The sequence below is a fragment of the Rana temporaria genome, chromosome 13 (assembly GCF_905171775.1).
Source record: "Rana temporaria chromosome 13, aRanTem1.1, whole genome shotgun sequence".
Classification (NCBI taxonomy): Eukaryota; Metazoa; Chordata; class Amphibia; order Anura; family Ranidae; genus Rana; species Rana temporaria.
The window spans coordinates 76417270-76433447 of record NC_053501.1 but is presented as its reverse complement, the minus strand read 5'-3'; the positions used below and the strand labels follow the sequence as shown (position 1 = coordinate 76433447).

Below are 16178 nucleotides of genomic sequence, written 5' to 3'. Positions count from 1 at the left end.
CTCCACAATGTCCCATGGAAGCATTCAGCTCTCCATCTCCCAAACACTGGAGCGTAAGAGGAAGTACCCCTCTACCCACCCCCGAGCCCTGGCCCTGAATGCCAGCATTTCAAAATTACTGGCCTTTGAAATGCTGTCATTCCGTCTGGTGGAGACGCAGAGTTTTAAAAGCCTGATGGCATTGGCTTTTCCACAGTACGTCGTGCCCAGCCGCCACTACTTTTCCAGGCGGGCCATCTCTTCCCTACACAACCAAGTGGAGGACAAAATCAGGTGTGCACTGCGCAACGCCATCTGTGCCAAGGTCCACCTAACTATGGATACGTGGACCAGTAAGCACGGTCAGGGACGTTATATCACCCTAACAGCGCACTGGGTAAATGCAGTGGCGGCTGGGCCTGAGGCGGATAGCAGTTTGGCGCATGTCCTTCCACCACCGAGGATTGCAGGGCGCTTCAGTTTGCCTCCTGTTCCTAACTCCTTCTACTCCGCTTCCTCATCCTCTACCGCCTCCTCATCCAGTCAGCGTAACAAATTCACCACCAACTTCAGCACAGCCATGGTCAAACGCCAGCAGGCAGTTTTAAAACTTTCCAGTTTGGGGGAAAAACCACACACCGCGCAGGAGTTGTGGAGGGACATGGAACAACAGACCGATGAGTGGTTGGCGTCGGTGAGCCTCAAGCCGGGCCTGGTGGTGTGCGATAACGGGCAAAATCTCGTAGCAGCTCTGGGCCTAGACGGTTTGACGCACATCCCTTGCCTGGCGCATGTGCTGAATTTGGTGGTGCAGAGTTTCCTGAGAACTTACCCCGATATGCCACAGCTGCTGCAGAAAGTGCGGGCCGTCTGTGCGCACTTTCGGCGTTCTCACCCTGCTGCTGCTCGCCTGGCAGCGCTGCAGCGTAACTTCAGCCTTCCCGCTCACCGCCTCATATGTGATGTGCCCACAAGGTGGAACTCCACCTTACACATGCTGGCCAGACTGTGCGAGCAGCAGCAGGCGATAGTGGAGTTCCAGCTGCAGCACGCACGCGTGAGTCGCTCTGCGGAACAGAACCACTTTACCACAAATAACTGGGCCTCCATGCGAGACCTGTGTGCCTTGTTGCGCTGTTTTGAGTACTCCACCAACATGGCCAGTGCCAATGACGCCACTCTCAGCGTAACTATCCCACCTCTATGCCTCCTTGAAAAAACGTTATGGGCGATGATGGAAGAGGATGTGGCACAGGAGGAGGTGCAGGAATCGGGATCATTTCCAAGGCTTTCAGGGCAGTCATTCAGAAGTGGCTCCGAGGGTGGGTTCGTGCACCAACAAAGGCCAGGTACACAATTGTCTAGCAAGGGCACAGTTCTGGAGGATGACGCGGTGGAGGATGAGGAGGAGGAAGACATGGAGGAGGAGGAACCATGTTCACAGAAGGATGGCATCCAGACCAGCTCATGGCCATTACTGGTGCGTGGCTGGGGGGATACAGAGGACACAGATGATACACCTCCCACAGAGGACAGCTTTTCGTTGCCTCTGGGCAGCCTGGCACACATGAGCAATTACATGCTGCAGTGTCTCCGCAACGACCGGCGTGTTTCGCACATTATGACAGGTGCTGATTACTGGGTGGCCACGCTGCTGGATCCCCGTTCCAAGGACAATGTACCGTCCTTAATCCCCTCACTGGAGCGTGAACGCAAGATGCGCGAGTACAAGCGCACGCTGTTAGACGCGCTGCTGGTGCAATTCCCACCTGGCAGCGGGGGCACAGTGGAAGCAGAAGGCGAAGGCAGAGGAGGAGGAAGAGGTCGCCAACGCAGCAGGGGCACCGCCAGCACCTCAGAAGGCAGGGTTAGCATGGCCGAAATGTGGAAAAGCTTTGTCAGCACGCCACAACAAACAGCACCACCAGCTGATATGGAACGTTTTAGCAGGAGGCAAAATTTCAGCAACATGGAGGAGCAGTATGTGAGCACACCCCTACACATATTGAATGACGGCTATGCCCCCTTAAACTTCTGGGTCTCCAAATTGGGCACATGGCCTGAGCTTGCCCTTTACGCCTTGGAGGTGCTGGCCTGCCCTGCGGCCAGTGTATTGTCTGAACGTGTATTTAGCACGGCAGGGGGCGTTATCACAGACAAGCGCAGCCGCCTGTCCAGAGCCAATGTGGACAAGCTCACGTTCATTAAAATGAACCAGGCATGGATCCCAGAGGAGTTGTCCGTACCTTGTGCAGAATAGACACCGGGCCGGCCTTACCTAGCCATTGTATTTTTTCTGAGCTTTCTAGGGTTGCCATCTCATCCCTTTCAAAGCAAAAACATATTAATGACACAGGTTCTCTGGCTGATTAAGGTGCTGCTGATTAAGTTGCTGCTAATTAAACTCACTTGGTGCCTTATCGACATTAAATTAGTCCCAGAACCTGTGTAATTACTCTGTGTTCAGGTTTAAAGGGATGAGGTAGCAACCCTAGATCTGTCTCACTCTTTTGGGGTTTACCCTAATTTAAAAAATAAATCAATTAAAAACCAAAACCTGCTGTGTTGGCTACCTCCTCCTCCTTCACCGCCGCTTCCACCTTCAGTCACATTCTTAGGCTTGCGCACTGCAACTGCTTTCTTTAAGTCCCACCAGAGGTTCTCAATCGGATTTAAGTCTGGTGACTGCGATAGCCACTCCAAAATATTCCAGCCTTTAATCTGCAACCATGCTCTAGTGGACTTGGAGGTATGCTTGGGATCATTGTCCTGTTGAGAGGTCTAACGTCTCCCAAGCCTCAGGTTTGTGACGGACTGCATCACATTGTCATCCAATATCTCCTGGTACTGAAGAGAATTCATGGTACCTTGCACACGCTGAAGCTTCCCTGTACCTGCAGAAGCAAAACGGCCCCAAAGTATGATTGACCCCCCGCCATGCTTCACAGTAGGCAAGGTATTCTTTTCATCATAGGCCTTGTTCTTCCTCCTCCAAACATAGCTCCAAACATAGCGTTGATCCATGGGCCCAAACAGTTGTAATTTTTCATCAGTCCACAGAACACAATCCCAAAACTTGTGTGGTTTGCCCACATGACTTTTGGCATACTGCAGTCGATTCTTCTTATTCTTTGGAGACAGCAAGGGGGTGCGCTGGGAGTTCTGGCATGGAGGCCTTCATTACGCAGTGTGCGCCGTATTGTCTGAGCAGAAACTTCAGTACCCACATCTGACAAATCTTTTCTCAGTTCCTCAGCAGTCACACAGGGACTTTTCTCCACTCTACGCTTCAGGTAGCGCACAGCAGTCAAAGTCAGCATCTTCTTTCTGCCACGACCAGGTAGCGTTTCAACAGTGCCCTTTGCCTTCAATTTTGCATTTACTACTGTATTACAAAACCAATTGATGTCATATTAGTTGCATATGGTTCTTTATGAAGTCCTTGTAGGATTTAATTCTGAATACAATTACAAATGTACACTAAATTCCCTAAAACCCTTTACAGCATTGGGGGGGGGGGGGGGGGGGGGTTGAATAATTTTGAACAAAACTGTATGGACCTCGTCCTCCAAGGTCAAAATCATTATATTTTTTATTTTTATTATTTTTATGTTATTTTAAGTTACTTCCCTATCCACATTTATTTCCAGAGTACTTGCCATGCTCTCCCCGACATTTTGCAGCCCTCCAACCCTTTCCCTTTGTTTTTTTAGAGACATTTTTGTAGTCATAAGTCCGGGTCCCCATTGACTTCAATGGGGTTCGGGTTCGGGTCCGAACCCGAACATCCAGGTGTCCGCTCAACTCTAGTCCTGATAATATGTCACAAATGTATCCAGTATTATGGGTGTTTGAGAGGATATCCCACCCCCCATCATCCTAGCTGCAGGGATATTAGAAGGGGCCAAATTAGTTTTAGCTAGGAGGGACAGTGTATTTCTTGTATACTGCATCTGATCATAACGAGGAAAAAACTGTTCTAAACAGACAGGTACCAGCATAATAATGAAAAGAAAACACATAAAAAAAAAAGCTACAAGAAATACCAGATCAAGTAAGACAGAATACTGCATCCAATCATAACAAATGAAAAACGCTACTGAACTGACAGATGACAAATCCTTAATCCGTGGAAAATTCCAATTATTAAGTGAATGAACATATTCTAATTGTGACTAAATAAGAAAAGTTGATAGATCCATCACTGTATGTCATAAGGCTTACCAAAAGGATTGAACCCAGATAAGCATACACTCACTAGGTCAATAGAACTTTATAGGTCAATAAACCATAGGAGAGATGTCACAGCTGGCTCAGATACCAAGAGTTCTGGATGAAACTTCTAGGTCACTGAGGCTTGTAAGATCAATACACCACAGGAAGGAAATCCAGCGTGTACAGTTACCAAGTACACAACGATGGGGCTCCCAATGATATGTCATGTGTTTATAACATCCAAACAATAATGTAGGTAAAAATATAAAAGAGAAGAACAGGGGCGCACATAGCGTAATTCTGCAGGATATCTCACAGCATTTATTAAAAAGAAATAACACTCACATTTGCGGTGATATAAAAAGCGCTTATAAAATCGATAATAACAGTGGCATCAGTAGTCCTTCCATACATCCCAGCAATCACACAGTTTGTCTAGGTACTATATACAAAAAAGCATAAAAATTGCAGATGGATATTCAGTAAACAGATATAATTCTTAGACAATACTGAAATAATATGTACATTCGCTGGTGTAGATGCTACAGAGCGGCTTCAGATAGAAATGGTCCAGGATGAATCATGTATATGGAACGATTTGCAAAGGTATTCCCTTAATCCTGAAACTTTCTTATGCATGGTATGGAAATTGTCCTGATATTGGTTCCTGGGATTTAGTTCATCAAACAGGGGAGAGGGTGAGAGCTTGATAACGAAACACAGCGTTAGCGTGTCGATGACGAGAGGCTGGATGTAGTGTGCAACAGAGGCAGCTTCTAATAGCGATAGTATAGAGATCCCAGGATTGTTTACCCCTATTGGATACAGAGACTGTGCCCTGCTTATACGGAGTCCTGGGCTTAACTGTAACAGGACAGTACTTGCAGCCTGAACAGGAAGTGGGAGCTCTTGGTGGACGAGGCAGCGGAGACGGCTGAGGTCATGAGATAAGAGTGTTTCCCTGTATGTTGATCTAGAATGTCATTCAAAGCTTATATGCTGTGAATCAGAACCGCCTGTTTCTCCCCCTTAATGCATATTGGTCTCCATAATTCCTACCCCCCTCCCCCCCCTTTGATAAACTAAATCCCAGGAACCAATATCCGGACAATTTCCATACCATGCAATGCCATTAGAAGAAAGTTTCAGGATTAGGGAAATACCTTTGCGAATAGTTCCATATACATGGTTCATCCTGGACTATTTCTATCTGAAGCCGCTCTGTAGCATCCACTCCAGCGAATATACACAATATTTCAGTATTATCTAGGAATGATATCTGATCACTCAGTATCCATCTGCAATTGTTATGCTTTTTTTTATATAGTACCTAGACTAAAACTGTAATTGCTGGGATGTATGGATGTGTGTGCAGCTGCAACATGTCCCAAGACAACGTTGTCTTTTTAATATTGTTGTGGAAGAATATTTTTCACTTGGTTTCTATTAGAGGTGCGCCCCTTTACTGGCCTCACAATTCGATTCGATTATGATTATCATGTCAACAATTTGATTCAATTCTGTGATGCATTAAGATTACTGTGTGTGGTTTTCATAAAAAAAAATCAAGCAGTCAGGAGAACTCCATTTTTTTTTATTTTATTTTATCTGTTCTTTAAAATAAAAAAAAAGACAACACTCCCTGCATGCAGCAAAGTCTAAACACGGCAGACAACAACTTAGAGGAGTTTCAGGCTCCCCTCTAAAAAAAAAATACTAAAGGAGATGGTCAGAGACTGCAGACATGATACAGGAGATGACCAGAGACTGCAGACATGATACAGGAGATGACCAGAGACTGCAGACATGATACAGGAGATGACCAGAGACTGCGGACATGATACAGGAGATGACCAGAGACTGCGGACATGATCAGAGACTGCGGACATGATACAGGAGATGATCAGAGACTGCAGACATGACCAGAGACTGCAGACATGATACAGGAGATGACCAGAGACTGCGGACATGATACAGGAGATGATCAGAGACTGCAGACATGATCAGAGACTGCGGACATGATACAGGAGATGATCAGAGACTGCATACATGATGCGCCAAGTAGCTAGCACTGGTTTCTAATGCGCTGCTGCTGCCATGAAGACTATAGACAAGTGATGTCAATAGCAGTGCCAAGACAGCAACCCTGGTTGTTCGTCCACTGTTGGACGATTTCCCAATCCACCTGGAATGTGTAGATGGTAGAATTGGATCATATTTTTTTTCCCCAGTGTAATGACCAAACGAAAAAAAAAGCGATCAAAATATGGGCTGCATAAGTGGCTTGGTGCTAACTGGATCTTGAAAGAACAGAGCGGTTGTGTTATCGTTCCAGTGTGCACAGATTACATTAAATTAAATCATGTTATGGTAACTGGTACCCAGATATTATCATATATGAACATTTAGTATTATGCTCCCCAGGGTATGAGATTACCAAGTCCAACAGATCATCGTTTCTAGTCAGGGCTTCTATAAACTGTACCATATAATTTTCTTGTAAAATAAGTGTATACATTTCTGCCCTTGCACTGTTCCAGCAGTGTCATTATGCTATTCAATTTCAGAATAGTTAGAATCTCCTCTTATTAACCCTGTTTCAGCCCTTTGCATCTGTTCAAGGAGCCTTTACCTGATTGACACAAGGGGGGCTGTAACAAACTCAATTTGAATTACTTTGAAGTAGGCACACCATATGCAGCTCCACACATGGTTCCATCACTCTCCATCAGCAAGCTCATCTTTCACACTTTGAGTTCACTTCGTGTCTCTCCAAAAGCTTAGAATATTAATAATGATATTAAGAATGTGAAAAATGAAGCCAAGATTTAGAAATGTCAATTAAATCGCACTTTAATCTATTGTTGCATTTTGCACAAATAGTGCTGCAATTGCCAATAGTTGTTTGCAGGGGATCCCCTTATTTACCATGCCCTCCCCCCTATATTGCCCCATTCCACTCTCCATTTATGTGTGACCGCTGCCTGACTTGTCTGCTCCTTTAGATTCAAATTCATCCTCCCTCTGTACTGCTTGCTCACAAAACTGAAGCATGACAGTTGGAGGTTGGATTATACTTGGGCAGGCTTCATGGTTTCTTGTTTGGCTAGTGTCAGACCCCCTGTGCCCATTTGCCATCTCACTGTGCCCATTGCATGCATGACCTCACTATGCCCATTGCATGCATGACCTCACTATGCCCATTGCATGCATGACCTCACTGTGCCCATTGCATGCCTGACCTCACTGTGCCCATTGCATGCCTGACCTCACTGTGCCCATTGCATGCCTGACCTCACTGTGCCCATTGCATGCCTGACCTCACTGTGCCCATTGCATGCCTGACCTCACTGTGCCCATTGCATGCCTGACCTCACTGTGCCCATTGCATGCCTGACCTCACTGTGCCCATTGCATGCCTGACCTCACTGTGGCTGATTTTCACGGACGTTCTCTCGTCTATCATGGACGAGAGGACATCCATGATAGGCGGAACACTGAACACAGTGTCTGTTGGTAAACCGAGTGTTCCGCCTATCACGGAGCAGGATGAGAAGGAGGCGCGACTTTTTAACACTGCACGTCCACCGTCTGAATATGTTACGGACTCGGGTACACAGACTCGAGTATAAGCTGAGGAGGGCATTTTCAGCCAAAACAATAGGGCTAAAAAACTTGGCTTATATTTGAGTATATACTTTTTTTTTTTTTTTTACAGTCCTGTCTCCCTCAAAGGAATCAAAGATTTTATGTTGAGTACAAAAATCTTCTAAATCTACCAACAACAGTAAAATTAATGTTAAAATGTTTTTTGTTTGCCTTAGATAACTATTCTGAAGAGGAGTATGAAAGTTTCTCTTCAGAACAAGAAGCCAGTGATGATGCTGTTCAAGGACAGGTGAGTAAACATTTGAATCACTGTAATGTGTTTTGTCATAGACAGTAAAATCCTGCGGTATGGTATATAGTCCTTATAACTGCCTGCACTAAGATTACCCTCTGAAAGGTTAAACTAAATGTCAATACCACCAAATGTGTGCAGCGCTATTTACACTTATGTATTAAAGTGCTCCGGTAAAATCGTCATACATTAAAAAAATCATTAAAGTTCATATGTTTTCAAAAAGTGCTCAGTTCATGGGTTCTGTGTTTCAAACTACAAAGTCTGTCTATTAACAGGTTAAGACGCACTAATTTGGGGTACTTTGTCGCAGTAAGTGGGCTTAGCACTATATGACCATATAGTGTGACCAAACCCCCGTATTTTTGAATATGTTACGGTGTTTTTAACTAGCCTTGCAGGATAAATGTAATTTTTACATGTGTGCGCTATAATCTGTTTTGTACTGTGCTTCAAACTGTCCCCACCCACCAGAAAGGTAAGTTTGCAGTGCTTTGTTTGTTTGTATAATTTCAAACAGCTCCTCCTTTGACTGTCCCCATGTATCCTTTATCAACAATACTCCATCATATGCACACATGTAGAGGGAAATCTATGTCAAACGACATCCCATAGTGTGATTCTGTTTATTAAAAAGTAATTTAAACATACAATTTTCTACTCACATATTCAGTATGCTTGCATTACATAAGCTACATGCACATGTACTCCAACAAACATTTTGTGATGCCAGCAAGCCCTGTCCAATGCGTTTCATCACTCTGACATCATCAGTAGCTGCTGATGATGGTGCACTCTGTCCGTTGCATAGGGTTTATTGAGCTGGCAATCAGTGCAATATACATAAATTAGATTAACTACTTGCAGACCAGCCGCCGTTATACGGCGGCAGGTCGGCTCGGGTGCGCAAGATCACGTAGCTATACATCATCTCGCATTGCAGCCAATAGGGGCCCCTGGTGCCGACGAACGTGCCCGATCACCGCCGGGCACCGGCGATCGCTCGTTACAGAGCGATCGTCAGGGGGAGAAATTGGTGTTCGCTGTTCATACATTGTATGAACAGCGATCTGTCATTTCCCCTAGTCAGTTCCACCCCCCCTTCAGTTAGAATACACACAGGGAACATAATTAACCCCTTCCTCGTCCCCTAGTGTTAACCCCTTCCCTGCCAGTGGCATTTTCATAGTAATCAATGCATTTTTATAGCACTGATCGCTATAAAAATGCCAATGGTCCCAAAAATGTGTCAGAAGTGTCCGCCATAAGGTCGCAGTACCAAAAAAAAACGCTGATCGCCGCCATTACTAGTAAAAAAATATTTATAAAAATGCCATAAAACTATCCCCTATTTTGTAGACGCTATAACTTTTGCGCAAACCAATCAATAAACGCTTATTGCGATTTTTTTTTTTAAACTAAAAATATGTAGAAGAATACGTATCGGCCTAAACTGAGGGAAAAAAATATTTTTTTTATATATTTTTGTTGATATTCATTACAGCAAAAAGTAAAAAATATTCATTTTTTTCAAAATTGTCACTATTTTTGTTTATAGCGCAAAAAATAAAAACGCAAAGGTGATCAAATAGATAGAAATCTCTATTTGTGGGGGAAAAAAAGGATGCCAATTTTGTTTGGGAGCCACGTCGCACGACCGCGCAATTGTCAGTTAAAGCGACACAGTGCCGAAATGCAAAAAGGGGCCCGGTCATTGACCAGCAATATGGTCCGGTGCTGAAGTGGTTAACACTTCTTGTAAAATTACCCTATGTGTGTTTGATGAGCCATATGAAAGACCAATAAAATATATAAACCAGATAAAATTGTATAAACCATGGTGGTAATTTCTATTTAGGACCAAGTCTACTCTGATGCCTCGTACACGCGACCATTTTTCTTGGCAGGGAAAAAAAAAATACTTTTTTCCCGATGTGATTCCTCTCCTGCCTGACTTGCATACACACGTTCATGCAAAAAAAACGTCCGACCAAAGCGTGGTGACGTACGACGGGACTACAAAGGGGAAGTTCCTTTCAAATGGCGCCACCCTTTGGGCTGCTTTTGGGCTGCATACTTGATTCTGAGCATGCACGTTTTTTTTCCCCCTCGGAAAAGCATACACACAACCGTTTTTCGCGCTGGTTTCAGGTTTTTTGCGGGCAGTTTTTTTCGTCAAACTGCTAGGGAGCATACACACGACCGTTTTTCACGACCAATATAAAAAATGGCAGTTTTCTCATTGTGAAAACCGCTCGTGTGTACAAGGCATTAGAAGGGAACTCCAGCATTCAAATGATTAAAGGGTATATTCATATGGGAGGGAGATATAGAATAGCTTCTAAACAGGGATCCACATTCTCACTTCAAGGGACTCCAACTTCTTACATGTTACTTTCTTAGAGTGGAACTCGACCTATATTCCATAACAAAGGAATTGATATTAGAACTTAAATCCATCCCCTTAAAGGGGAACTCCATATTTCTAAATGGTAAAATATACTATGCCAAATTAGAGGGAACTCCAGCCCCAGATTATGGGTAAAACTGATTGTATACTTCAGAGTGAAATTCAGATAGCTAGATAACCCATTAGAATGAAGGAGAACTCTGGTGGCCAAGAAGAAAATTATATTTACAGATGTTCTAAATGATAGCACTGATGCTCGAAGAATAAATACAAATGTTAAGAGAAGCCTCTGATTCTATACATATAGCAATCTTAAAGGGGAACCCAACTGCATTACTTAAAATAAAATCTTAACCACTTAACCCCCGGACCATATTGCTGCCCAAAAACCAGGCCACTTTTTGCGATTCGGCATTGCGTCGCTTTAACTGACAATTGCACGGTCGTGCGACGTGGCTCCCAAACAAAATTGGCGTCCTTTTTTTCCCACAAATAGAGCTTTTTTTTGTTGGTATTTGATCACCTCTGCGGTTTTTAGTTTTTGCGCTATAAACAAAAATAGAGCAACAATTTTGAAAAAAATATATATTTTTTACTTTTTGCTATAATAAATATCCCCCAAAAATATAAAAAAAAACTTTTTTTCCTCAGTTTAGGCCGATACGTATTCTTCTACATATTTTTCGTACAAAAAATCGATTTGGAAGCGCTGCCCCTACATTGCCATTGACGGGTGCTTTGGGGGTGCTGTATACAGTGCTCCCAAAGTGCCCCAAAGATGCTGCTTGCAGGACTTTTTCTAACGTCTCACAAGCGCACCTCCCGGGTGTGAAAGCACAAATTGCAATGAAAGGGAGGCAGTTTTCAGGTGCTATTTTTGCCTGAAAAATACCTTTCAGTGTGAAAGGGGTCTTGGTGATCAGATATGAGGACAGGACAAACAGCAAATCCATCTTCCAATTCAAAGTTGCTGCTTTTCTCTTATGGCTCTGACTACATCTATGCACTGAAGAAATTGGGTGAGCTTTAGGGTAGTAGGGGATCCATGTGTCCAAATCTTGCAATGAGACAAGATTTGTTTTGCACCTTTTGCATCTGTAGCTGTCGGGTATATGTTGTAAAGCATTAGTGCTCTACCTGTGGCCCTCCAGCTGTTGTGGAACTGCATGTCATTGCAAGGCTGACAGTTACAAACATGACTCTCTCAAAGGCAGAGGCATGATGGGAGTTTTAGTTCCGCAACAGCTAGAGGGCCACAGGTTGAGAACCCATGTTGTAAAGGATCTCTGGGATTTAGGACCAATGGTATTTAGTCTTGGCTTTCTTTATATAGTATCTAGAATCTTCTGTTTTGTGTTTTGTTTTTTGTTTTGTAATAGCTTAAAGCAGCCCTTAAAATTTCCACTCGCCTACTAGCATTTGGCGAGTGGATTTAAGCTGGGGGCGAGTGATGACAGGGCTGCATGACCAATCTCCCTCCAATCTGTGCCTACACTTAGAGTCCCGATGAGATTGGCGGCCGAAGAGGAAAGGTGCATGCTCGGGAAAAGTAGTCTGGTGAGCCGCGCACAGGCAGAGCAGTACACAGGTGCTCTACTTACAATTCTCATTAAGCCATGGGACCCAACAGTATGACCTCTCTGAGCCTGCCCCCCTCCCCCGGGCCCCAATGTAGCTGGAGAGCAGAAAGTAATGAGTGAGGTGGAGGATTGCAAAAATTACCACTCCGGTGCAGCGCTCACTGAAAGTTGCCCTGACATGAGAGCGGCAGCCTTCTAGTTTGTGCAGTTTTCTTCTCCTTGTGCTCTATGTAAGTGTCCAACAGTTCAGCCTGTGCACTGTGAGCAGACTGGTCTCAATGTGTGCTGTGCGCTGTCAGTGTGCGCTGTGCTATGGTGTCAATGGCTGTGCAGTTGTGTGGATCTCAGCGCTGGATTGTACTCCCTCCCGCTGTGCTGCAGCTCCTCTCCTCTCTGCCAGCCTGAATAAAAGGGGGAAGTGGGGACATGCAAGCGTGGAGCCGCACACACAGGCTCCTGATGATGAGATGAATGGGAGAGAGAGAGAGGATGGATGGGAGTTGCAGAGGAGACAGCAAGAGAATGGGGAAGAGACCCAGTTCTAGTGCCCTGTCCCTCTGGTCTGCCCCCGGTGCCCTGTCCCTCTGGTCTGCCCCCAGTGCCCTGTCCCTCTGGTCTGCCCCCAGTGCCCTGTCCCTCTGGTCTGCCCCCAGTGCCCTGTCCCTCTGGTCTGCCCCCAGTGCCCTGTCCCTCTGGTCTGCCCCCAGTGCCCTGTCCCATTTTGTTAAAGTTGTTGTTGGTAATATTTAATTTTGTAACTTGATTCTGCATAAAACATTGTCATTCCATGAGATAATCTACGAGGGCGTGTTTACGGGTGCAATTAGGCGAAGGGCAGTGTATGAATTAGGTGGGGCAACTGGTGGCGAGTAACTCTTGAGGCCTGGCTAGTAGCTCAGGACTTGAAATTTTGAGCCCTGGCTTAAAGTATAACTAAAAGCAAAAAAAATTTCAGTTTTGTATACTGAGCAGAGGGATTAAATTGCCGGTCAGTTTTTATTGCTGGCTGTGTGCCTGTTAAGGTGATTCACCCTCTTTATTTGTCCTGTTTACTGTTATCATTGAAAGTGAAAGTAAAAGAAAATCCCCAATTTTGTGTTGTCCCCAAAAAAGTAGTAGAGGGGAAATGTTCCAATGGTGTCTGGACCTCAATAAATTCCTTTAATTTTCAGGGATTTCCTTACACTTCCTGCTTTGGCTATGGGACAGGAAGTTTAGGGAAATGGCTGCAATGGGACACAGGTGGTAAAAAGATCTAACCAGGGTTATAACCCTCCCTTGCTCTATCCAAAATTACTACTTTAAGTGTGGGGAATGTGTTTAATTTTTTTATAAATATCTGAGACCAAGCATTTTCTAGAAGGGTCTGATACCTGCATATTTGCTGAAATGGGGTCAATTTAGAGAACTGAAGTGTGCTTGGAGATTGTCTGGACATAATGTTGGATTTGAAGGTATCTGTAAAATGCTTGTTTAAGTAGGTCATAGTTATCTTGGTGATCTGTAAATTAATGCAATCCTTCAGTTCTGTCATCCACTAACTGTCTAACGTGAAATAAGACCTTATGCAGGCCACAGATTTTACAACAGTTTTTCTTACAGAAGAACATCACATTTCCCCACCAACACAGTTAGTGTTGATGGGGGAATTCCTCTCACAAGTGCTATTGTGTTCTGCTAGTGGGGAGCCTTTCCTGCCAGCAGAGCACAGTGATCACTGCTGGCTGCTATAAATGCCAGCAATGATCTCTTGAAAAGAATTGACAGCCTGCCCATAGATGAAGCAAATCCCGAACAGTCCCCATTCGATCTATGGCCAGCTTATGTCATAAGGCATTTGTAAGGTTAGACTGTCTGCAATTGAAGAATTTAATAGGTAAGAAGTCATAAGGGATGAATCTGTTAGGGAGTAAGGTTGTTTTGTGCGTTTCTATATATTTCTGAGGAATTCCACGGTGTAATTTGGAATGTTATTACATTGCCGTTCCATAGCATGGATTTAGGGTGGATAGAAGTTTTTTTTCACCTCAGTCCTGCAGCTGTAAGCAGAATATAGGAGGGGCAGAGTTTTCTAGCACACTGCTAGAAAATATTTAGCGAGGTATGGGAATATATTTAACTTTTATGATATTTTTTGTAATTTATTTTTGTTTCTGCATTGATATTGTGATGCCATTTAGGTCTGCTTGCTTTTCCAACAGGACCTGGATGATGATGATTTTGATGTTGGAAAACCAAAGAAGCAGCGAAGAACGATAGTAAGAACAGCGTCTATAACCCGGGTCTGTTTAATTTACTTATACTAACTTGGACTGTGTGTTTGGTATCTACTGGGACTGTCACTTTTACTGTCAAATTAACCTGTTAACATAATACTGTTAATCAGGGGACTTTGACTAGTGAGAACACATCCACTTTATGATAAAAGTGGATGTGTTCTCACTAGTCCAAGTCCCCTGATTAACAGTATTATGCCCCCCATGTAATTATTTCATATGGTTGTACTCTGCAGTGGTCATTTTTATTAATTTTGTTTTATGCTACTCAAATCGCCCCTGTATTGTTTGCCATTTCTGTACATTTTCACGTAAAATGCCGTCTTCTGCAGCGAAAGGTTCTGGTTACCCTCTCTGTATTTAACACTGCATAAACCTGACTATACACTGAGACAGTGGTTGACTGTCTACTACTGGTTCTAGCATCACACAAACCTGCCCTGATACAAATGTAGACGTGTGCTTGTATCCTACATGTATACCTGCTTTTTTTTGCACAACAGACCCCTGTAGCAATATTTTTTTACTGAGTGAAAAATCCAACCTGTCAGTATCCTTTCCCCCCCTTGAAATTCCTCTCCTAAATATGTCTGTCTGTGTATTTAGTTCTAGTAAGCATCCTGATCTAGTCTGTTTGTTAAGAGTACTTGCCAATATTATCTAATTGATAGGGCTGTGATCCTTGTTCCAATTTGTCACACCACTGCTGATAAATGGTAAGATTGAATATCACATTCATAGAGTAGTTCTGAGTATATGGACTACAGGCACACCTCTGTTTTTGTTCATTAGAGGAGTCTGTAACAGTGGTTATTTTAAAATGTTTGTGAAAAAAATAGTTCCCTCATATTAAATCATTATGAACAATGTGCTTAAAATGATGAAATAGTCCAATAACATAATTCATTTATGCATAACAAAGAAGTAAATGTCAGAGAAATATGAGTCCAAATGAGAAATCTTTAAAATTATGAAACTCCACATGTAAGAAATGTCCAACCTCTGGGCTACGAGGCACTGGAAGACAAAGGGTGTACTCAAAGAAATAAATCTTGGCAAACCGACAATACGGGACAAACCCAAAACATGTGGGAAAGGTCCGCCCCCCACTTCCACAATGGGAACAAGTGGCGGCAGACCCAAACCCCATGCGAGCCAATCTGGCCAAAGTGTATTGAAGATGATGAATAAGCTTACATTGAATAAGTCTGTCAGCCGTTCTAATCGCTGAAACTTACCTCCGTGGCCTCTTCCTAACCCTCATTAGAGAGCCCAGGCATCAGCACAAGCCATTTGTGATGGGAATTCTGAAAGGGGTTGGCCCCAGCTACCTGAAGGCGACCAAAAAAAGTAGTCTCCAACTTGGTGAGTTCCAAATAGGAGAACAATTCTTCCATTGGAGATTCTGTAAAATGGAGAGTCAAAGTCCCAAACTGCGTCCGGATGGCATGATGGAACAAAATATATTTTAAAGAGAACTTGTTATCCACACCATGATAACTCTTCAAGTTCTCAAAAGGAAAAAAAAAGGTTATTTGTAAAAACATGAAACATGGGTAATTACATGAGGAAAGATGTTATTTGTATCACCACAGAGTGGTATTGTGGATACAAAGACAAATACACAAGTTCCACTGTCAGGAATCAGCAGTAAGGAGACCAGACACGTAGCTACACTTAGAAACTGAGACCAAACAAAGTATATATCCTTAAAGTGATATTTATTAACGGTGAATACAGACCAATAAACATACACAGCAACCAGTGAAAACATAAACCACCCCAGCAAACAAGAACAAAACCCCAAAGACAAAATT

The 16178-nt window shown here is 43.7% G+C and overlaps 1 protein-coding gene across 5 annotated transcripts in view; it reads left to right on the top strand.

The window, feature by feature from the left end:
* The window catches only part of PACS2 (phosphofurin acidic cluster sorting protein 2), a 406668-nt gene that overhangs the window by 103573 nt on the left and 286917 nt on the right, over positions 1–16178 (top strand). For 4 of the 5 annotated variants that reach the window (XM_040333363.1, XM_040333367.1, XM_040333366.1 and 1 more), the window contains exons 6-7: positions 8019–8092; positions 14287–14367. In XM_040333363.1, coding sequence (XP_040189297.1) covers positions 8019–8092; positions 14287–14367 — 155 coding nt within the window. The remainder of the gene's footprint in view (positions 1–8018; positions 8093–14286; positions 14368–16178) is intronic. The other variant, XM_040333364.1, reaches the window with a different exon arrangement.